This window comes from Hippocampus zosterae, chromosome 3, assembly GCF_025434085.1.
Source record: "Hippocampus zosterae strain Florida chromosome 3, ASM2543408v3, whole genome shotgun sequence".
NCBI classification, from domain to species: domain Eukaryota; kingdom Metazoa; phylum Chordata; class Actinopteri; order Syngnathiformes; family Syngnathidae; genus Hippocampus; species Hippocampus zosterae.
In genome coordinates, this window is record NC_067453.1 from 24,398,993 (window position 1) to 24,422,112 (window position 23,120).

Sequence of the window (23,120 nt, forward strand, 5' to 3'; positions counted from 1 at the left end):
GTCTATGTTGTTGTTTTTAGTCGGAATTTATTTCCCAACGTGCCATTCTATCGTTTTATATATTTTCATCCGGTTTCAAATTGTTAAAAATACCATGTTGATGGTTTAGGAGCAGGTGATGCTGTTTGACATGACTCATTTGACTTTTTAATAAAGTCTATCAGCGTATTTTTCACAAGAATCCACTCATCGGAATTAGGCTAACTTGCTAGCATGCTGTCCTAAGTGGAGACGTACGACCTCGACGTTCAACTCTCGCGAGCGTGACGTGCCGGAGTTGGAGGCTTACGGCATTGATGTAATGATTGTGATGATGTAAAGTACGCCGTTGCCACGCCGGTGCTCAGACAATTACCTGAATTGCCTTACAAACGCGTCTACTCGTCGTGTCACCGACGTCCGCCTTACATGATGCAGCCCTTGCATTTTCGCTGCCATATTGAGTGTGCAGACGATTGATTAGTCCGGTCTGCGCATGTTAGGATATGATACGATACGAGAGGCAAACATCGAATAAAGGGAGCTTGATTAAGGGAAAATAATTGGTTTGGGAGCCAACTACGCTCATGCGCGACAAAGTGTCTTTAAGATTTCAACATTTTGAACGACATTAAAGCGTGAAAACGCGTTTGGTGTCGACGCTCCGGTGAAAGATGTCGATCTACAGGGGCATCGGCGGCGATCGGGTAATATCCGTTAGAGTAATTTTACTCGTGTATTTGATGTACTTGTGGAGTTTATTGTGTGTATATCGATGTTACGCCACTGACTGTTCCCCTAAAACTAACAGCAGCGCTAGCTAGCTGCTTCACTAGCTTAGGGTTTTGTTGCCATGGCAACCGCCGGGCACCTGCAAGCTATGTTGACCACCAGTGTTTAAACGGCAAAACCTCTCCTTATTCTATTGTTCCCTAATGAATACACTCATCTTGACTGTTACAGTACATGAGGAAACAGATACCAAAGAATGCCAAGTATCAACACATCAAAACTAAACTGGACACGGGTAGGCCCCACCAATTACTATTTTAATTTAACAGATCATAGAGCATCAATTTGCATGTGACATATTTGTGTAATGTCCCTTAAAAATAGGGGTTAGCCTTACCAAGTATTTGGAGCGCCTGGAAGAGATAAAACAACGTGAGTGAGGCATTAGCATTTATCATTATGGGTCTAGGTTCAAACAATACTTAAATGAATTGTTTAATATCCTTTTTTTAGACTACAAGTTCAACAAAGGTGAAATCTTCAAGCGCTTTAAAGTGACAACCTTTGCAGAGTTGGTGAGACATTTTTATCTTCTTATTACTGAACTTTAAAAAAAATGTTGCAGTGCGAACAACAAGACGCTAGCTTGTTGTTTGCACTCCAACATACATGTATTGTCTATTTATCTTGGAAAAAATATTGGTGGGATTCTGAACTGCATGACCTTGTTCTTACCTTGTCAAATAAGTGTAAGAGCTACCACAACACTAACCACGATTGATGATAAACCATGTTTTCCACCTCAGATACTTCAGGTGGCATCAGTGTCGGACTTGAATGAATGTGTCAGCGATGATTTGTGTCACAGCCTTAATGGTAAAGAAAACTTGCAATTGTGATTCAATAGCCGTTGTTACAACGCTAACATGCTAAATGTTTCTGTCAGATGATGGGAGCGGTGACGGCATGATGGTGGCCAAAGCAGAATCGCATGCCAGGCATGTCAATGGCTCACCGGAGACGCCAGAGCCCAAGGATGCGGGAATGGCACACACCCAGACCATGAGGTCCACATTGCTAAGGTAAGTTTGACAAACCCGCTTCAGGTGCTCAGTGAGCTAAAGTCTGACGGGAGTTGCCAAAATCTTGCTTGATTTTCCCAGTTTCAATGCCACTTTTGAGCCATATTTTTCGAGAAAAAAAGGAAACTTAAAGAAGATTGCGACGGGGCTCATGCATTGCAAAATTAATAACTAAAAATGGTTGTGTGGTTTCCTGGCAGCGTCATCAATGGCGTTGGCGAGCTGAACATGAACGGCGACAAAGCAAAGGCCCCCGATGAGGACGTGAACACGGACACTGAAAAGCCCTATCCAGATTGTCCCTACCTGTTGCTGGATGTGCGTGAGCGCGAACTCTATGATCAGTGCCACATAATCTCAGGTAAGGTCTCTTTCACCCTCTCGCCCTTTCATCCTCCTCCTCCATCATGGTAATGCATTTTGTTCAGAGCACACAAGTGCACCGTACAACTGAACAATAAAATTAAGGTAGCAAACATGTTGCCACTGTCCTCAAATAATTTGTTCTGTTCTATTCATTGTTATTTATGTCGTCATTGTTTATGTCGGTTTGAAATGCTCCGATGATGACACCATCTGGAGCAGAACCTCATCCTTTCGTCTTTCTTCCAGCTCACAGCTTTCCCATCGCCACGCTGTCTCGCTCCATGAACCCTTATACCAAGGAAGTGCTGGAATATGTATCCTTCTTTCAAGCTGTTCCAAAACATGATTGTAAATCAGAACAGATCATCGACTTCATCTTTAACAGCTGGCACATGTAGAAAAACGCCCAGGGTAAGATCATCATCGTGTATGACGAGGATGAGCGCATTGCCAGCCAGGCGGCGACCAGCATGTGCCAGCGCGGCTTCGAGAACCTGTTCTTGCTCAGCGGCGGTAAGGCGAAAAAAAGGCATCGACGAGGTCACCGCCACAACTTCACTCGCTCTTGTCATCTGCCAGGTCTCAAGGTGATCGCTCAGAAGTTCCCCGAGGGCATGACGACAGGCCCGCTGCCCGCCTCCTGCCTCCCCCCCACCGTGCTGTCTAAGTGGAAGAAGGGCGTCCCGCCGCCACCGCCGCAGCCATTCATGCAGGTGGCGGTGCAAAGATGGAGGTTCACCCCCGACGAGCTTGCCAGGATCGAAGGCCAACTGGAGAACTTCGTCATGATGGGCAGCAGTAAGGAATTCTCAACACGTGCCGTGTCATTTCTTGATTCGCTCTAGGATGATCATGATACAACTCACAGAATGCAATACACATAATACGATGCTCGCCAAATGGGATTTGATTCACACCAATTACTATGTCTTCGAAACATCTTTTTATGTGTGTGTTCTTCAGGTCGCGCATCCAGTCGCATGTCGACATCCAGCAGTTTGCCGAAAGTGGGCAGCGTCCGGAGCAGCCGCTTGGCTTCCTCCGCCTCGTCAGTGTCCTCCAGGGACAGCGGACGAATTCACAGGCCTTGGAAATGAACGTGCTACTAACACCGCCTTCTTGGTGCTCCTCTGTAGTCGTATCCCCTCCTTAGCCTAACATTTGAATGTGTTTGCACAGGAGTGTCTTTTTGCACTCCAATGAAGAGTCAGTGGACCATGGTCATTTTTTTCTCATTTTTATTCATATTTAACGTGTAAAGCAAAAGGCACATTGAATGCTGCATCTTTGTGAATTTCATCACAATACATCTTTATGATCATTTGTAAACTTAAATCTGTGTGTGTGTGCGTGTGCGTATGTGTGTGTGTACCGGTATGTGCATTGTGAGTGCTGCTCTTAAAGGTGATCTGACCAGAAGTGACTTTTTTTTTTCTTCTAAGTGACCTTTAAATAAAATGTTTGCTGCAATTTTTCTGTGGCTGTTTTCTTATTTCCTGAAATCCTTCCAGGTAAATATGTCATCAGCAAAATTGAAGTTATAATGGTTATGAATACTATTCATATCATTATGGGTGTTTTGAGGTTGTCATTGTACACTGGTTGTACAGCTGTTGGTCAGTGTTTTCTTTCATATCGTCAAAACTAAAAACGTTTTTTAAATTATGAAGAATTTGTCTAATTGTATTTTATTTTACTTTTTCTTTCTGATTTTATTGTCTAGTGGATTTTAATTTAAAAATGGAGTAATGGTTGGTATATTTAATTTGATTTGAATTACAAGAGACAAACTCTTGTATTAAAAGATTTCATTTTTGGATTATTTTGGAATTATACTTGGTGCTATTTTCCTTTTTCCATTATTTTCTGAAATTACTTGATTTAAATAAAATCTAGTGTTTTACTTTATAAGGTAGTTTTTAAGATTTATTGAATTGTATTCCTGGTTATGTTTCACTGTACTTCTTATTTTAATTGTATTTTTCACACAGTAGTAAATTGTACAAAAAGTTGAATTTTACATATTTTTCTGCATTATTATCTGAGAAAAATAGAAAAAAACGACAGTGATTTGCGGTTTTCCTGACTGTTGCTTTATTATTACTTTTCCTCTTCCTGTACAGGGTGCTGTGTTCCTTAGTAGGCGTTCTTAGAGGTGTGGTCCATGATGGCCATGAGGGCAAGCCACGTCTCCCTGGCAGTGGGGATGATCTGGCTGGCGGGCAACATGAAGCCGTAGCGTCCCGTGTCACGGAGCTCAAAGGTAAACGAGTACTTGATCCCTTGATTGTACGTCCAGTCGATGGTTCCGCCGCTGGCCTGGTCTGTAATCCGGGACAGAATGAAAGGGTAAGCATGGACTTGAAATCAAATATTGCAAGGGTCTTGACTGCTCATAGTTTGTTGCTGTCTGGACATATTGAATGGAATTGCACAGGTTCAATGAGAAAAAGAACTTACAGATGGTATTGATGATGCTTCCGTATCGGTAGCGAGTACGATAGAGAGAGGCCAGAGCAGTGATGGCCTTTTGGGCCAAAGTGTGCTGCACAAATGCAAATATAATCAATAGAGAGTGTAATACAGCATCATTATACAACATTTGAGTCAATGTCCTACCAGCTCAGCCTGGTCCTTGACGGGTGTCCTGGTGTATCCGTAAGGGTAGAGCAGCATCTGCGAGTACGAGTGGATGGACACGAAGGACTTGATGTTGCCGTGAGACTTGACGAAGTTCACGATGGAGCTGACCTCCGACTCGGAGTGCGCCCGCGGGCCCCGGTACGTTTCCGAGCATGGACTGCCACTCGCACCGGGGCCTGAGAAACAATAAAGAAGTGTATTACCGCTTTACTGCGATTGGCTAGCAACCAGTTCAGGGTGTACCCTGAATACTGCCCGGAAACAGCTGGGATAGGATTCAGCACACCCAGTGACCCTTGTGAGGAGAAGATTCGGTTAATTGAGGAATGGATGCTATCGTTTTGTACCGGTGACTCATACAAAAGGACGGTGAAGTTATCGGGACTAACTGAAACTAACTAGCTCACTTATCAACTAATGATTAAAAAAACAAGTGCCTAACTGACTGATTAACAAGTAACAATGGAAGGAACAGAAAAATGACGAAAGGAACAATTGAGTAACCAACGATAAATAATGAGCACCGTCTGCTTGAAAGGCATTAGCCTATACTACTACAGTAGAGTGAGTACATTAAAAAACACTGCAAACAAGTACGTAACTACCTAACATAAAAGTATCAAACTAATCAAAGAACAACTAACAAGCGGTGAAAGAAACAGTAACTAACATTAGAACAAACAACTAATTACCCCATGAAGATTTGTCATTTGCTCATCCCTAAAAAAAAAACAACAAAAAACTGACTAGCTAACAAATAACTTCTTCACCAACAAAGGAATGAAGAAATGACAACTGCCTACAGTAACTATCGAAGGGACGAACATGGACAATAAAGCAACAACTAACATATTGACTAAGGAAGAAAACAACTAATGTAGCCTATTAACGGAAAGAGGAACGATCAATTAACTTCATTAGTTAGCTAACTTCATTTGTTAGCTAGCTTGTTCACTTATAACATCCGTGCCAACTACTAACACCAAGTCAGAAACATTGATGGGAGGTTGTAAGAAAGCGGCGTTATGTTAAACTAACGAAGGAAGAAACAACTGACCGACTAAGCACTGAGAGATCATAACAGCATACAAGCTGTTATCAGATTACTACGTTGGTTTCTCAGCATGATTACCTCCAAAACCAGCATCCCAGTTCCTGTTGGGATCGACTCCCACGCAGGAAGTACCAGGATTGGGCTTTCTGGTCTTACGCCACATACGGTTCTGGAAAAATGGAATCCAATATTGAAAATAGTCAAGAGGGTCATTAGTAATATTGATGAAGTTTTTGTGTTGCAGTACGGACTCACGCTAGTGTGCGTGTAGTGGTAGCCATCGGGGTTGGTGACAATCTCCAGGAAGATGTCCATCTTGTTGAGGATGGCCGTGAGAGCGGGATCCTGGCCGTAGTCGTTAACGATCTGAAAAACGACACCTCGGTTTAAAAAAAAAAAAAAGAAAGAAAAAGCTAAAACCGATTCACAGCTGGGCATCATCGGATCACCTTCTTGGCAAACCAGGCACCGCTAGCTTGGGTAACCCATTCACGAGAATGGATGCCCGTGTCTATCCAGATGGCAGGACGCTTGCTTCCACCAGTGCTGAACTGCAAACCAAAAAAAAGAAAGAAATGATTCTTCATTTAGAATGTCTTCAGGATAAGGATTTTCTGCTCACATCAAACCAAAGAGCTAATGTAGCTGGACAAAACAAAAATATTGCTCATAAAAGATACTTAGAATAGCTGGCAATGAAAAGAGCAAACAAACAACTAATGGGCGTATGAAAATAAGACCAATGAATGGAGTGAACAAATAAGTAATTAACATTGAAATGAACAAAGATTGACTGGCAGGACAGAAAAGGAAAAAAAACAAATACCCAACTAATTAACCAAAAGACAGCCAGCCGAACAAAGTAATGTACAAAAACACAACCAAGAGTCCATCAGGCAAAATAAACAAACTGCTTGACTGATGAAATAATTAACCAATGCATCAGAGCAAAACCAAGTGTACAGCTAACTAACTGACTAACCAACGAATGGACCAAAGCAGAACCAAAAGAGTCCACCAGTCTAATTAATAAACTGACCAACTGACCACTCAACCTGAATAACTAAAGCCCTGACTGACTGGGCGACCAAACAACCATTCGACTGACTGAATGACTGACTGACTAACTAACTAACTAATAAACAAAAAAGAGGAGGAAAAATAGATCAAACTAACTAACTAATTAACTAGTTAATTAGTTAACTTGTTAATTAGCTGACTAACTAACTAAAACTGAACAAAAATACACTGTCGTTCATCAGTATCACTAAATAAGTAACTGACCGACTGACTGGCAGACTGCCTAATGGACCAACACAGATAATTGAACTAGCTAGCTAATTTAACTAATGGACGTACAAAAACAACAAAAGTAGTCTATCAAATGTCAAACGAACAAACTAATACGAAGACTAAACATTGCGGTTTTCATGCAGATTACACCATGTTGGCTTGTCTAACATGGTTACCTTCAGCACGTTGAGCGGACGGCGCTCGTAGCTTTGACCAATCACTAGTTTGCTGACCAGATTGGGATTCTCGGCCACCAGCATGTCCTGGAACCTGTACAGCTAAAAGCACCACGTCGACAAGGTGAAGACAACAATCAGCAATTACCGTAGTCATGAGCAAGTTAAGGGTGGCGGCACCTCGCTAATGGTGTGGTATCTGGAGAAGTCGAAGCTATCGGTGTTTCTGGGCTCGGCATCACGGGTGGAGGCGTCAATCTCCTCCTGCTCCTCGTCCAAGATCATCTGAGGACAAACAACAACTTGCTTATGAATTCCTACTCGGTGTAGACCAGTTGCCACACACAGTAAGCTTTTTTTCACCACAGCACCATCTGTCTGACTGGCACAACTAACAGCGAAAATTAATTGTACAAACTAACAAATGACAGGATAGATTAATGATTAGCTAACTAACTAAAACCTCTATCCCGCAGAGCGGCGAGGGGTTGTGAGTATTTGTGAACCTAGTGCTGATTTTTCATCAGGCTTCCTTTAAAAGCTGAGAAGACATTCGACATAGGTACAGTATGCCATTGGTTTAGTAGTTGCAAAAAAAATTTCTTATCGCAAGGAAATTTTGAACATCTTCAAAAATGTTAGCAACCTTGAACGAACCCTAACGAAAAAGATAAGATTCACTAGTCAGTGACTAGCAATGACAGAAATGAGTAACAAACAGGAATCGAACACATCCATTCATCCATTTTCTGATCCGCTTTATCCTCACGAGGGTTGCAGGGCGTGCTGGTGGGGCCTATCCCAGCTGTCTTCGGGCAGTAGGCGGGGGACACTTTGAACCGGTTGCCACCCAATTGCAGGGCACACAGAGACGAACAACAATCTGCGCTTAAACTCACACCTCGGACAATTGAGAGTGATCAATCAGACTGCCATGCATGTTTTTGGAATGTGGGAGGAAACCGGAGTACCCGGAGAACACCTACACAGGCCCAGGGAGAACATGCAAACTCCACACAGGAAGGCCGCAGCTGGAATCGAACCAGGTACCTCAGCACTGTGAGGTCGATGCATGAACCACCCGTTCACCGGGCCGCCCTAACTGAGCACACAAACTCACTTATGACCAAATAACAGACCAACAGCCAACAGATTTTTCAGACAACTAATGAATATCGGAACCAACAAATAAACAAACTTGTGATTAAGAATGAAACCATCAAAGGAATAAATGAACAAATAAACCAACTCACCAACACTTACTTCATAAACCACTAACAAACTAACCAAACTAATTAGTAACTTAAGGAAAGAACAAATAACCTACCATCAAAGGAGTGAATGAACAACTAACAAAATAACCCACCAAAAACTAACTCACAAACGAACAAAAAACACTCACAACGTATTAATACTATCATTCATTCATTCATCTTCCATTCATCTTGATCCTCACTAGGGTCGCGGGGGGTGCTGGAGCCTATCCCAGCTGTCTTCGGGCAGTAGGCGGGGGACACCCTGAATCGGTTGCCAGCCAATCGCAGGGCACACAGAAACGAACAACCATTCGCACTCACACTCACACCTAGGGACAATTTAGAGTGTTCAATCTATCAACAAAATGAAAAAAAAATATAAACTACCGTAATTAGCCTAACTAACATAACAAGAAACAAACCAACCGAAGAATGCTTAACCAATGCAGAAAAAAATCACAAAACGATGGAAAGACTGGACAAACAACACACAATTAAATGAAGGGCCAAAAAAAAATCAATCGACTAAAACCAACCAAATAAAGCAAAGGGTATTTTGACCTGCAGATCCTCAATCATGACGGAGTATTCAATGTCATTGCTCTCCAGGAAAAGTTTGACGGCCTCCAGACTCCCGAGGGGAACTCTGACGTCCACGTGAGCATCCACGTTGCTCGCCTCCATCCAGAAGTCCAGCTGACAAGTGCAGATACACACACGTCCACACAAACGAGATTAGCCATACAATAGTGATCGAAAGTGTTTGGTTGTATCTCATACTGCCACCAGAGGATGCCGTCTCACCCCATACTCCTCCTCCAAGTCCTCCATTTGCTTCAGAAGCGACAACTGTGCTTCATCATTTGCCACCATGCGGAGAACCTGATGTCTTTGAACACAACACGGGGTCCGTAATCGAACCTATGACTTCTGCATTGCCAATCGGACATGTTAGGTTGCCTATCACCGCGCCGCCCCGCTCATTATAAGTAATGTGGTCGGAAAAATATAATTTTTATCCCATTAGTGTACAAATCAACCTACGCACACTCCAAGGTGTAACAGGTGTAGTGTGTGTTCTCGATAGATGGCCATCAACTCACCCCTCAAACGTCTCCTTGCCCAACGCGGCAATCAGCGCCGCGGCCAATACGAGCAAGACCCTCATCGTGACAGAATTCAAGAATCCCGCCCGATACCCCTTGCTCGTCCCTTTATGGACCCACTGGGGGCGGGTCAACCTCACCTTGCTCAAGGGTAGGGAGGTGTGTGGGCAGCTGCTATGATTCCCACACGCACACACACACACACACACACACATACACACGTAATAAGCATGGTAGAAAATGATCAAATTAATTAAGACAAACAAATGACAAAAGATAAAATCATATTCAAGAGGTGGCAATTATTACCGTTGGGAAGAATAGCAGTCGAAAAACAATGCAAATGAATGAATTCACATTATATTGTGGCTTATGTACCTAATAAAGTTTGGTGTCAGTCTTCACAGCTTGTTATTGTAATATCTTTTCAAAGAATGGCTGCTATTGTCAACAGCATCATTTGTTTGATTTGAATTTATTAACTATCATCAACTATTTTTGGAAAGATCCAGAAAGACCATGCATAAAATGTTCTTTTTTTACATCTCTTTTGTTTCAAATCAAGCAAATGAGCAGACGGTTTCTCACAAGACACCAGGAAGAAGACGTCGACAGTTACCGGTACATCTTCCTCTTTTGTGACTTCACACTGTAGCTAATTAAAAACCTCAACAAATAATACTAATCAGCATATTGATGTGAATGAATATGTGCTCCTCTGACAGCAAAAGTAACAAACACAATTTTTCTGCTGGGAATGTCCAAAATATTGGACATTCTTTGAACGCACTGCAACATTCGTTTTACTTTAAGAGAAACAACCTTTAGCGCTGCTCACAAGTTGTAACTTTGCTTTATGTAAGGTGACTGATAGCAAAGGAAAGTCATGCAGGTGTTAAAACCATCTGCAACGGTCTCACACCCCCACACACACACAAACACACTAACACACACACAGACCTTGATGCCAGCGCGTACCTGCTCACTGAAGATGAAGTGTCCTATTCTGTGTCGTCTTGTCACAGTGAGGCAGCGTTTTCACAGAACATCCCTTTTTATACTTGAACTCGTATAGACTGCTCCATGCACACGGTCAGTTGCATACATGTACAGAGCACCTGATCCAAGGTGACATGGAAGAATAAAAACTGCTGCATTCCCAACAGTTTTGTATAAATATGCGCTAAAAGGGGCTGGAAAATGGTTGGTTGGAAATGAATTTCAAATGACACTGTCAACAGAGGACTTAATAGAAGAATGTGCTTGCTTTAGTAAGATAAGAGAAGATAAGATAAGATAAGATAAGATAACCTTTAGCACCATATTTTGTGAATCCATCCATCCATCCATGCATCCATCCACCCATAAATAAATAAATGAATAAAATAATTAAAAAATAATTTTAGAAGCTATTTACGTGAATTTATTTTGATTTTACTCGGTGGTTTAATTTGTGCAGTCACGGCTAAACTTTAGCCTTGTTTTAATATACTGGAGTTTTTATACAACAGTTTTATGTTTAAAAAAATGACATCCTGACGAAGTTGGGTTAGTAGACTTAGAAATAACTCATTTATATAGTCAGTGCGCTAATATAATATGCTGAAATTTGCAACACAATATCAGTGTGCCACAATGCGAGCAAAACTTGACAGTTCACTGATTAATAAATTTTCAGGGTGTGGCAATATGAACAAGTTCTTGCAGGAAAACACAATGTTTCCAGACGTGTAACATCACAACGATTACTCTGGTAGTAATATATGTCCTTATATGTGTTCTTCATAACACAATAAACACATAAAAATCAAAATTTGATCAACGGATTGAGTATTTTTAAAGGTTCATAAGACAAATTTGCCTCAATCCTTTGTCGGTATGAGGCCCCGCCTTCTCTGACCGCCAATTGGCTGATTTCATGGCTTCGGTCTTTGTACGCCTTGTTTCTATTGGCCTGACAGGAACATCTGTCAGCACAACTCGGGACCGACTTGAAAGTGAACGGGACCCGTAGCGTCAAACACACATTATCTTGGCCTGAGGAATAATGAGTACTACATGTTGAATTTCAAAATAAAATGATTGGACTCTCGCAATGAAGAAAATGATGGCAAACGGGTAATCATGAATTGTGTCATTATTTATTAGAGGCTCGATTAATCTAAGATGTTATGTAACATTAAAAAAACAAAAAAAACGATGAAATCACTCGTCGTAAATGTATGTTATCTTCTCAACACCGGAAATACAGATTTTAGCTGCGATAGTAGATCGACGCTGGTGCGTAGTGGGCTGGTTTCCAGAACCGAAAGTGGTGTGAAAACCTGCTGGTTTGTCGTATCTGGACTGTCTCGTCGTCTCTTTTTTGCGGGTAATTTATGACAGTTTTTCCGGCCGCGTCCACTCGGTTCAGTTGCTGTGTTTTAAAGAGCCAAGAGAAGCGAACATGGAGATCGAGAAGGAAGTGAAGAAAGTGAGTTAACGCCCTGCTAAGGTGCGCGAGGCGGACACAGTGCAGGTGGTCGTCACTGGCCGCCAAAGACAAACGCCCAGAAGTTGTTGAAACTAGTTCGTTTGACACCTTTGATCAAACTGCTTTAGTCATTCTGTCATAACGATGATTGTTAGTTTTGACATTATTATTATTATTCTTATTCACGATTCAGGTTCAGTTTACAGTGAATTAACATCAAGACGACTCTTCGCAGACGCCACATCCAATAGATTTTATTTAAATATATACAGTATATAACAGCACTAAACAGAATGTAAAGACAACATAGGTTTGTGAAGTGTAAATGTACAAACTTGAGAATTTGTGTTTGCTGTGGGCCGTTAAGAAGCGTGGTCTTGTTACTGACTTCAGGAGCTGAGTGGGATTTTCTAGTGTCTGTTTGGGAACATCTGGGTGTGACCTGTGGTATACAGCAGATCCACGTGAGCGTTTTCATTTTGTACTTCTTGAAGGGGAAAAATGGTCAAACCCACAATACGAAGTGAGAACACTTTCAAGGTGCTGCTCTCGTCCAAATTCTACACCAACACGCTCACAAACTAAGTGGCCAACTCCAGCTCCTGACATCACTCACGAGGCCATGCCTCATAAAGGCACGCATCCAACATACATATATATACTACAGTACACACAGTAATAATACTTTAAAATCAGTTTAGATGTCCACTATGGGATATAGATAGAGACATATGCCTTTCACTCGACTGAAATTAAAAGTTTTTGTGGTTCTTAATGGAGAAACAGTTGTGGGGACACATCTTTTTTTGATAATGCTAAAAGGAAAAAAAAAACCCAACCAACCAAGAAGTGTGTGAGCGACGAGTCCCATTTTGAAGGCGTCTTTTGTTTGTGTGTTCACGGATGCATTAAGTGATGTTTTGTTGAGCTGCCAGATGACCCAGACAGGCATGCAAAGGCGTCTAATTTTAATCCCTGGTTGAGATAAACAATCTAAATTCATAAAAACCTCTGCACCTAATATCAAGCAAGTCACCCTTGCAAATGTCTTGATGCAGTTTGACATATGTGAAATTGGAGTTTCTTTCGCGCTGTGCCTTTTTTTTTTGTGGACGTTCCAAAATCCCAAAGGAAATAATAGAAGTTGAACCGTGAGTAAACATACAGGTGATGTTTTCAGGCACAATTTCAAATTCAGTACAACTCATAAAATTGGAAACAAACCACATTAATAGTTCCAAAAAAAGGCTGCATAGGAAATAATGGAAATGTTAAGAATCATTACTCCATATGCCATATGATAGACATGTGTACTCCCCCAGCCCCTCACATCCTTTAAAATGGGTTTAAAAAATAATTTTATTGCGTTTTTTCTACATTCTTTAAAATTAGTTAACTCTTTTTTGGGGCACATTTTTATAAAGGGTTTCATATGCAATTATGATTTTAATCATTTTTGATTGGCTTTTTTAAAATCATTTCTGTGTAATCACTTTAATTAGTCTATTTTCGTTTTTTCAAATTAAATAAAATAATTTCATTCATTATTTGTATTTTTCAAATTCTTGGAAATGAGCTAAAGTTATTTTCATTCAAAACTTTTTTCACATACAGTATGAGTTTTTATTTTTGCATGCTTCATAAAATGTGATTAGTTATTTGTATACTTTGGGTGAACATTTAAACTTTCAATGACTACTACAGCTTCTTGTTGACTTTGAAACTTAGCTTGTAGCCGACGTCTGCACATTTTGAGCATGACGTCTCTGATCCACTGGTTAAAGGACACTTTGATACTCTCCTCTTTCATCTCAAATTGCTTCAAACAGCAAAGCGTGTGACGGAAAAGTGGTTAGGACTGCACGACTGTCCGTGTTTTATGTTATGTGTTGTGTTTATTTTACTTTATGTTAACTGTTTTGTTAAGCGCTTTGTTACAGCTGCCGCTGTTGTGAAAGCGCTATATAAATCAGCATGTATTGTATATTGTATTGTATTGTATTTTGTGTATTTATCATGAGCACTGGCCACAACATTAGGCACACCTCGGTTTTGATTGGACAGCAATTCCTTGAACTAACGTGAGTGTGAAAACAGGAAGAAGTGACACAATCGGAGGCTTCCTGAGTCAGCATTTTTGGGGAACCACCCCTGGGTCACTGACTCACTCAGTGACCATACATGGTCGCGAAAGGATGTTGCATGGGGTTGTGTACCTAATGAAGTGTCTTCTTCATGTAATGTTTGTGTTTCAGATGACACTGGGACACGAGTTTGGCGCGGGCGCCGCCTGCCTCAAGTGTAAAGACAAATGTGAAGGCTTCGAGCTTCATTTCTGGAGGTGAGACCTTCACCAAGGTTGACCTCGTTTATCATTCGTTATCATCAACCACGGTCCTACTTTCTGCAGCCATGTTTTTATTTGTGGAGGCAGCGCATCTTTTTATTGATGCCTGAGTGACTCAAGCACTGAACAGAAAGCTTTGTTGAACCCAACACATGGACTCACACAATGACTCACTGCTCGATTCCGGCAAATTCCCAGCGTGTGGGTTTGGATCGGGATCGGCGTCTCAGAGACTTAATTAGCAACACTTGACTGATGTCAGAACAGAGAGACTCTTTAACATGTCAGGAATCTGGCGTTGGCTCAATGCTGGAGTGAACGCTGACGTAGACGTCTTTGGAAGATCTCTCTTCAACTGTAATTATGAACATATGAAGCCACATGGACATGTAATGGCAGTCCTAAACGATTGCGCTCTTAAGTTCTGATGTTGCAAAATTGTCCGACTGGTCTGCATGTTGAACGTCAAACTGTCTGGATGTTTAAGACATGCATATTAATGGGTTGTTGGGCCATGGTTGTCTGTTGCAGAAAAATCTGTCGTAACTGCAAGTGTGGGCTCGCGGAGCACAATGTGCAGATGAACACGGAGGAGAACAAAAAGGTCAGGAGCTCAAAAGTTTCGGCCTCTACCTTAGATGCGTTTTTTTTTTTTTTACACGCGCGCACACACACACACACACACACACACACACACACACACACACACACAAACATTTTATGGGTTTGATTATCATTAATTTTTTTCCATCCATCCATCCATCCATCCATCATCTACCGCTTATCCGGGGCCGGGTCGCGGGGGCAACAGCTTTAGCAGGGAAGCCCAGACTTCCCTCTCCCTAGCTACTTCTTCCAGCTCTCCCCGGGGGATCCCGAGTCGTTCCCAGGCAAGCTGGGTGACATAGTCTCTCCAGCGTGTCCTGGGTCTTCCTCGGGGTCTCCTCCCGGTGGGACATGACCGGAACACCTCACCAGGGAGGCGCTCAGGAGGCATCCGAATCAGATGCCCAAGCCACCTCATCTGGCTCCTCTCGATGTGGAGGAGAAGCGGCTCGACTCTGAGCCCCTCCCGGATGACTGAGCTTCTCACCTTATCTCTAAGGGAGAGCCCGGACACCCTGCGGAGAAAACTCATTTCGGCCGCTTGTATCCGGGATCTCGTTCTTTCGGTCATGACCCATAGCTCGTGACCATAGGTGAGGGTTGGGACGTAGATCGACCGGTAAATTGAGAGCTTCGTCCTTTGGCTCAGCTCCTTCTTCACCACGACAGACCGATACAACGTCCTTCAAACGGGGCTCTCCAACTCTCACTGGAGCGTTTCGCAACCGAGTGTGAAGCGGTTGGGATGAAAATCAGCACCTCCAAATCTGAAACCATGGTCCTCAGTCGGAAAAGGGTGGAGTGCCCCCTCCGGGTCGGGGAGGAGATCTTACCCCAAGTGGAGGAGTTCAAGTATCTTGGGGTCTTGTTCACGAGTGGGGGTAGGAGGGAGCGGGAGATCGACAGGCGGATCGGTGCAGCGTCTGCTAATTTTTTTCCACATTGAAAATTTTGTTCTAACTAATCATTTTATTTATTTTTTAATAATTTGTATAAATTGTATTTTCCACATTAAAAAAAGCTCATCCATCGTTTGAAAAATGTATTTTTTAATAATAACCAAACTGTATGTAACACAATTTCACTGTTGATTAGATTTTTCTATTAAAAAGTGAGTTGATTAATTTTGAACCCCCAAAATGTTTTATCAATCATTTTTCTTCATTTATTTTACATTTTCAAGAATGTTTATTTGGTTGTTTTTATTTTTTCACATTTTATTTGTCTTTTTTTCACACACAAAAAAAATACTAATTAGTTTTGTTCACAATAAATGTAGTTTTTTTACAATGAATTTTGGTCCGTTTGTTTTTCACATTTTTAATAACCTATTTAAATGAATCCTTTATTTTTTTTTTCAATTAAAAAATGTAGAATGTTTTTACAACATTTTTAGATTTACATACATTAATTTTATTTTTTTTTACTCAGATGTTTCAAAATCGATTTAATTACCCGTTATGTGTCAATATTACACATAATAACACATAATGATTACACATATTTTAATGATTTTTTTTTCTTTTGTTTGTTTTTCTTTGGAATGTCCCTGCAGGTGGGGAAGCTCTTCGAGGACACCAAGTACACCGGCCTCATTGCCAAGCTGAAGACGGACGGTGTCCCCGTGTACCGCGGCAATGCCGTCACCATCACGCTGGGCAGCCCCGCCATCGCCCAAACAGTGTTACCGTGCACTGCCCACACCGTGTTACCGGCCTCCGCCACCGCAGCCGTACCTCACACCACTACTGGCGCTCAAAGTTCTGTCCTGCCTGCTACAGCCTCAGGAGGTACCGCATCCGGTGGCTTACCGGCAGCCGCAAGAATTACGCCATCCGGCGGTGCCCAAGCCCGGCCGGCTGGGGTTGCCCCCGTCAAGGCGAACACAGCGAGCGTTTCCATCAGTTCCACCCCTGCCAACGTGGTGCTGGTCAACAAAGAAACGCCTCTTCAGTCTGTCACGTACGAGTGGGCGCCCCCCGTGGCGAACAAATATGTGGTAAGTTTGCCTTTGATTGTTTGTCTCAGTGTGCCGTGCGATTGGCTGGTGACCGGTTCAGGGTGTTCCCCCCCCCCAACCACCTCCCCTCCTTCTGTCCGAAGACCGCTGGGATAGGCTCTAGCTCCCCCGCGACCCTCGTGAGGATAAAGCAGAGCAGAAAATGGATGGTTGGATAAGTTGTCTTCAACGTGCAATTTTTTTTTCCTGTTGGGAGTAATCGCCAGTAAACACTAGAGGACGCCAAAGTTCAGTCAGAAATAACAAAATCCCTCTCACTGTAGAAGCCAAATGGAGTACGCAATGTAGTTACAATTTATTACAACATTAAAACGAGGTGGCATCAACTCTCAAACTCAATTTCTTTGCGGGCATCATTGTAATGAGAGTTTCCCTCAGTTCCCTTAATCTTTCCCTTAATCTCTTAAAAAGTGGAAATCCCCAACGTTTCATTGTGGTTTTACGTATTTCTAAAAAGAAAAGGAGTTTGAAATCAGAAGTTAGGCATTGCCAATTATAAATCCTATTGTGTCATTTACGACAGATTAGGTGAGTGCCACAATCAAAAGGACAAATTAATCGAGCAAGAAACATTCAGTAGATTACTATAGTCATAGTAATATAGATTACTATAGTAATCAAAAAATGTTGACACACCATTTATTTTGGAACATTAAAAAGCAGATTTAAGACTTTAAGGGACATTTCACATTTTCTCTTTATTTTACTTAGATTTTGTTGCTTTAAGCGCAAAGGCCACCTTCTGTTTAACCATTAATGCAACTTCAATGACTATACAATCTACAGTAGTAGAGTGTATCACAACAGATTTTCCACATTTTGTTTCATGACAGCCATATTAAAAATGGATTTTTAAAAATCCTCAAAAATTAGGATTATTTAGGGGGGTGGGTGTCATAGTTTTTGTTCTGTTTTGATTTTTCCAGAGGTCTGAATGTGCTGTGCAAGTTGTTTGGTCTGCGGTCATATCTTACTCTCAAATATTTTCCCTTCCCTCTTCCATGATTGGTCTGTGTTTGTCTTCCTTTCCTCGCAGGCGGTGCGCTACATCGAGCTACTGCCGCCCGAGAAGCGGCCCGTGGCGGGCACGGAAGGCGCCGCCTACCGCCGCCAACAGATGGCCCGCCAGCTGCCCGAGCACGACCAGGACCCGGCCAAGTGCCACGAGCTGAGCCCGGCCGAAGTCAAGAAGATGCAGCAGTTTGTGCGCAAGTACAAGGACGAGGCGCTGGGTGTCGGCGACGTGAGGCTGCCCGAGGAGATGGTTCTGCTGCAGGCTGCAGAGACGGGTCAAGGTGAGCCAGGCGGTGCCGGAGGCGTTAAAGCAGTGGGTCTCAAGGGGACCGCTGGAGCTGGAGGGGCCGGCCCCGTGTCCGCTGGAGGCGCCATGGGTACCGCGGCTGCTGCTGGAGCCATGGCCGCCCCAGGATCCACGCAGCAAAGCTTTGTAAGGACTTTTCCTTTCATGTTCCTATTTATTCATATGTATCTCTTATGCAACACTGTGCAGCGACGCCATGTCAGAGTCTGCTGAAATATTACTCGTCATCGAAGACACCGGCGCTCCATCACGTATGATCATTTTGAAAACAGCAGACGGGTGATACAAGTGTTGTAGCTCCCTGGAACATTGCGTCCTTTCTGGACTATGAGGCGCACCTGATTAAATGCCTCATCAGCGTAATTTAGCCATAACAACAAATACGTACAGTACATTTAAAGTTTTGACTGTGATTAACCTGTGGGTCACCACGTTATAAAATAGAATATTTGCAAAGAAAGGGGTCACACGGATCGATTTGTATGTGCTTTACAACAATACTAAATCCGGATTCTAATTTCATATGTCGGTGTGGATGAAATAGCGAAGGTTGTGGTCACACTTTTGTAGGTACGCACACAATGCTGACCACAACTGTCAAAATGATGTGCTCTCGTAATATTCAAATTATTGACTGTAATATATTCTATTATTAACTGAACAACATTTTATTTTTACACGATTATATCAATGATGATATAAATCTAAAAGTGTCATATCGAGTCCGCAAACAATTTTTGGAACTGTTTGATGTGGGTCGTGTTTAATTGTATTCTTAGAATATGCGGCGGACAGTAAAAAAAAAAAAAAAAAAAAGTGCGGCCAGTCGCAAATGTCACATCAAAGTGTTCCATTGTGACTCTGTGACGGATGTTTGGCTGTTGTGTGCGTGCGGCGCATTGTGTGCTGCTTTGGCAAAGAGCGCGGGGGAGGAGGGTGTTAACAGTGCAACAATGAACGCAACACGCCGGCGCAGCTAATCTTTCAGCGACAATTACACGACAATTTCCTCGCATTTAACAAATAAGTGTAAGGCCTTTTTCTATACATTTTGGGCCATAGTCCTTTTGCTAACTGTGGCATAGGTCAACAATAAACGGGCAAAAAAGTAGAAAGAGCCCTGGAAGAAAAACTCACAAATGACTAATTTAATACACTTGTTTGGGACATGAAGGCACTTCACTCACCAGTTTAAAAAAACCAAAACTTTTTGATGTTTTTATTGATTTCATGAATTATTTTAGCATCGGTTAATTTTGAGTCAGCCAGTTTTGTTATTGAAAGCTTGCCTGATTAACTCAGAGTAACTGCATTTCACAGTTTTTTAACTCTTTTTTTTTTTTGTATCAACTGTTTCTCAGTTAACTTGGGAGCAATTCTCCGAAAATAGTATTTATTTCCAAATTTAAAAGGCCTATAAATTGTTTTATTTTGGGTTTTTTCCCATATTTTTAATGGTTTTGATTATTCCTCAAATTTTTTGGTTTGATTTAATTACTATGTTCTATCATAATTTATACTTCAAATTTTTATGGGGTTGATTAGTTATTAATCTATATTTATGTCCCGGTATATTTTGTTCGTGTTTTGTAGTATTTGATGAATTTTCAAATGATATTTTTCCACATTTTCTATGGGGTCAGATTATTTTTACATTATTATTTTGTGTATTTATCATACACTTAATTATACGATTCCTTTTCTTAATTTGAGATATTTTTATGGTTCACTTACAATGCTTAACTTTGAGGAGCCAATTCTTTGCCAAATCATTGCCATTTCTGGAAAGGACTTTCTCCAGGTTTGCTTCCAGTTAGGAGTGTTAGCGCAACCAGTTGCTTGTACTTGAAAATGAAAGAAAGAAAAGAAAAAAAAACGTCATCCCCCTCCCCGCAGTCGTGCCGCCGCTGCAATCAGCCGATGCGCGTTGGCGACCCTGCCGTGTATGCCGAGCGGGCCGGTTACGACAAGCTGTGGCACCCGGGCTGCTTCGTGTGCTGCACCTGCGACGAGCTGCTGGTGGACATGATCTACTTCTGGAAGCGTGGAAAACTCTACTGCGGACGTCACTATGGTGACAGCGAGAAGCCGCGTTGCGCCGGGTGCGATGAGGTGAGATCCATAGATCGGCAATGCTCAAATGGAGGCAGAGATGGGAGCCTTCACACTTTTTCTGTCAAGCATCAGTCATTTTACTGCTGTCAAACATTTTTATTTTTCTTAATTCGGATATTGTGTGGGATATTCACTTGGCTGGTCCCCCCCCCCCCCCTCCTCCTTTGTTTCTTTGGTATTTTGAATTTTGAATCTAGTTCATAAAACACTTCCTCGAATGAAGTAAGAAAAAAGGTGTCCAGAAATTGCAGGGGTGACGGCCTCCAGCTTTCTCTGACAATGAGTTTTTGCTAATTTAGTGGTTTTGTGCCTCCGCAGCTGATCTTCAGTAACGAGTACACGCAGGCCGAGGGCCACAACTGGCACCTGAAGCATTTCTGCTGCTTCGACTGCGACCTGGTCTTGGCCGGAGAGACGTACGTGATGGAGCAGGACAAGCCCGTCTGCACGGCCTGCTATATGAACAACTACGCTGTGGTACGTAAGACACTGCGCCTTTAGCCACACATTGTAAACTAACGACCGTATTTTCCGCACTGAAAGGCACACCTGAAGGCCTTCCATTTTCTTAAAAGCTCACATCGAGCCTTAAAATCCGATGCACCTTGTGTATGGTCATTACGGTATATTTCGACCCCCAAAATGGCTCCTTACTTGAGACATGCTGACAACGCAGAGTTCACAACACAAGGCGATCGGTTTCGCAGTTGACCACGGAAATAGAACAGCGGCAAGAGAGTTCAACGTGAACGAGTCAATGTTAGAACTTGCTGTTGGTTAAGTGAACTGTGTCGCCGCTTTCTTAAATAAGTTTTACTGACATCTGATCGTTCTGTTGGCATTTCCTTGAGCGTAGCTCCATCTAGTGGATGAAATGTAGATTGCGTCTCATAGTGCGGTGCGTCCAATATATGAAAACAATTACAAAATAGGCCATTCATTGAAGGTGCGCCTCCTGGTGGGGTAAATATGGTACTGCTTGCTTTGTCAACAAATGCGCTGTGGTCAATCACGTCATTTCTTAACAATTTGTATTTTAATTATGTGCAAAACGCTTCAACTACAATTTAAGAATTTCAACCACACATGAAATTTACTGTTTAGGAATAAAACTTCAGTCTTGTTTTTAATTAGCCATGAGAGCAACTACAATCTGTCTGTGACGTTCGCAGAAATGTTCAGGCTGCGGTAAGGCGGTGGAGCCCGAGGCTCAGCGCGTGTCGTATGGCGAGCACCACTGGCACGCGGCACCGCAGTGCTTCAAGTGCTCCGGCTGCGCCAAGGTTCTGATGGGCCAGCGCTTCATGGCGGTGCAAGGACGGCTCTTCTGCTCTGTTGAGTGCAAGAAGAAGGCGTGAATTCAGGATGCCAGCGTTGCGTTGAGGTGAAGCCATTTGTACAAGTGCCTTAAAGTCTGCACTTTTTTTTTCTATTCAGGTCTCAGGCATGTAACTACTGAAAACTCCATTCGCTTCTTTCATTCAAATATGAGTTTATGACATGTGGGCTCATTTTGTACATTTCCAAGGGTACTCTTGTCCAATCGTGAAAAATTTTGAAGCATGTACGGTATACGAGACCAATGGTTCTGTGGTGCACCCCATAAACGTTTAAACTATGAGTCCCTGTATCCCATTTCCTTCAGGAACATGAAATGTGGTCATTATGTCTATCATGAGTAGGTCCGCAAAAAAAAAAATCTGAGGAAGCCATTGTGAACAGACACAGAATCTTTTTTTTTAATTAAACTTTTTATTGAATTTTTTCAAACGGTTAGAAAAAAGAAAAACACGGTCACGTGTTTAAGTACATAGAACCACACCAGTTCCGGGCATCGAAATAGTACATACATACATCGACATCCCTGTGAAACGGGTTACAATTATTGCCCTCCCACATATACAATGTCCTGAACACTGTGCCATATGAATAGAAAAGTAATGAAATAAAATAAAATAATAATAATCAGAAATAAACTTGAGTGGAATGGGGCCAATAGGGTAACTCGACTATCTGTTCAAGCACTTCCTTAGGTTTCCGTAAATTTTATCCAGGTATCCCATAATGTCTCAAATTTTAACTTTAGTCGGGAAATAGCCTTCTGTAATTCACCCATAGTCACTTCAGCCATGAGAACTTCATTTTGATCACCTGAGACCGTTGGGAGGTTGAGTGACTCCAACATAGCGTCAGGATCTTCCCCATCGTCAGGGACCCTTGGAGAATAGAGATCTTTATAGTATCCTTCGAAGCAACTTTGGATATCCTTGAAGTCATGTTTCATTTGTCTGGTACAAGGATCCTTAATTTTATGTACCACCCTCTCGGCTTGTTGTTTCCTTAATTTATATGCCAGGTTTCTCGCCGCTTTACTACCCGTCTCGTAGTAATTTTGTTTTAAGAAAGTAAGTATTTTCTGAACCTCTAGATCATAGATATCTGATTTTTAACTGCCTGCCTTCATTTTCTGGTCCACCTCCGATTGAAAGTTTTTTTTTTTGTGTTGTCTCTCTAATTGCTGAAATGAGTTTTTGAGTTTCTCCAATTTCTC

General features: G+C 42.2%; 3 protein-coding genes across 4 annotated transcripts; 2 read left to right on the forward strand and 1 right to left on the reverse strand.

The window, feature by feature from the left end:
• Position 1: 1 nt before the first annotated feature.
• cep41 (centrosomal protein 41) lies at positions 2-3,635 on the forward strand. Its single transcript, XM_052061249.1, has 11 exons — positions 2-686; positions 943-1,006; positions 1,096-1,143; positions 1,225-1,286; positions 1,518-1,587; positions 1,658-1,793; positions 1,994-2,154; positions 2,406-2,473; positions 2,558-2,672; positions 2,739-2,957; positions 3,123-3,635. Exons 1-11 carry the CDS (start codon positions 654-656, stop codon positions 3,254-3,256), a joined length of 1,110 nt encoding a protein of 369 aa, XP_051917209.1. The 5' UTR covers positions 2-653; the 3' UTR covers positions 3,257-3,635.
• Positions 3,636-4,229: 594 nt separating this feature from the next.
• cpa5 (carboxypeptidase A5) lies at positions 4,230-10,714 on the reverse strand. Of its 2 annotated transcripts, XM_052061244.1 has the most exons (12): positions 10,666-10,714; positions 9,685-9,861; positions 9,386-9,470; positions 9,143-9,277; positions 7,506-7,610; positions 7,326-7,427; positions 6,306-6,407; positions 6,112-6,222; positions 5,935-6,025; positions 4,779-4,978; positions 4,620-4,704; positions 4,230-4,483 (listed from the first exon to the last, which is right to left on the reverse strand). In XM_052061244.1, the coding sequence occupies exons 2-12, from the start codon at positions 9,747-9,749 to the stop codon at positions 4,296-4,298; spliced, it is 1,269 nt and encodes a 422-aa protein (XP_051917204.1). In that variant the 5' UTR covers positions 9,750-9,861; positions 10,666-10,714; the 3' UTR covers positions 4,230-4,295. The 2 variants fall into 2 exon arrangements, with proteins under 2 accessions (XP_051917204.1, XP_051917203.1); XM_052061243.1 differs by lacking the exon at positions 10,666-10,714 and having other exon boundaries at positions 9,685-9,893.
• A 993-nt stretch (positions 10,715-11,707) lies between these two features.
• tes (testis derived transcript (3 LIM domains)) lies at positions 11,708-22,317 on the forward strand. Its single transcript, XM_052061230.1, has 8 exons — positions 11,708-12,160; positions 14,416-14,501; positions 15,039-15,111; positions 16,669-17,112; positions 18,170-18,580; positions 20,351-20,566; positions 20,888-21,046; positions 21,742-22,317. Exons 1-8 carry the CDS (start codon positions 12,134-12,136, stop codon positions 21,925-21,927), a joined length of 1,602 nt encoding a protein of 533 aa, XP_051917190.1. The 5' UTR covers positions 11,708-12,133; the 3' UTR covers positions 21,928-22,317.
• The last annotated feature ends 803 nt before the right edge of the window (positions 22,318-23,120 follow it).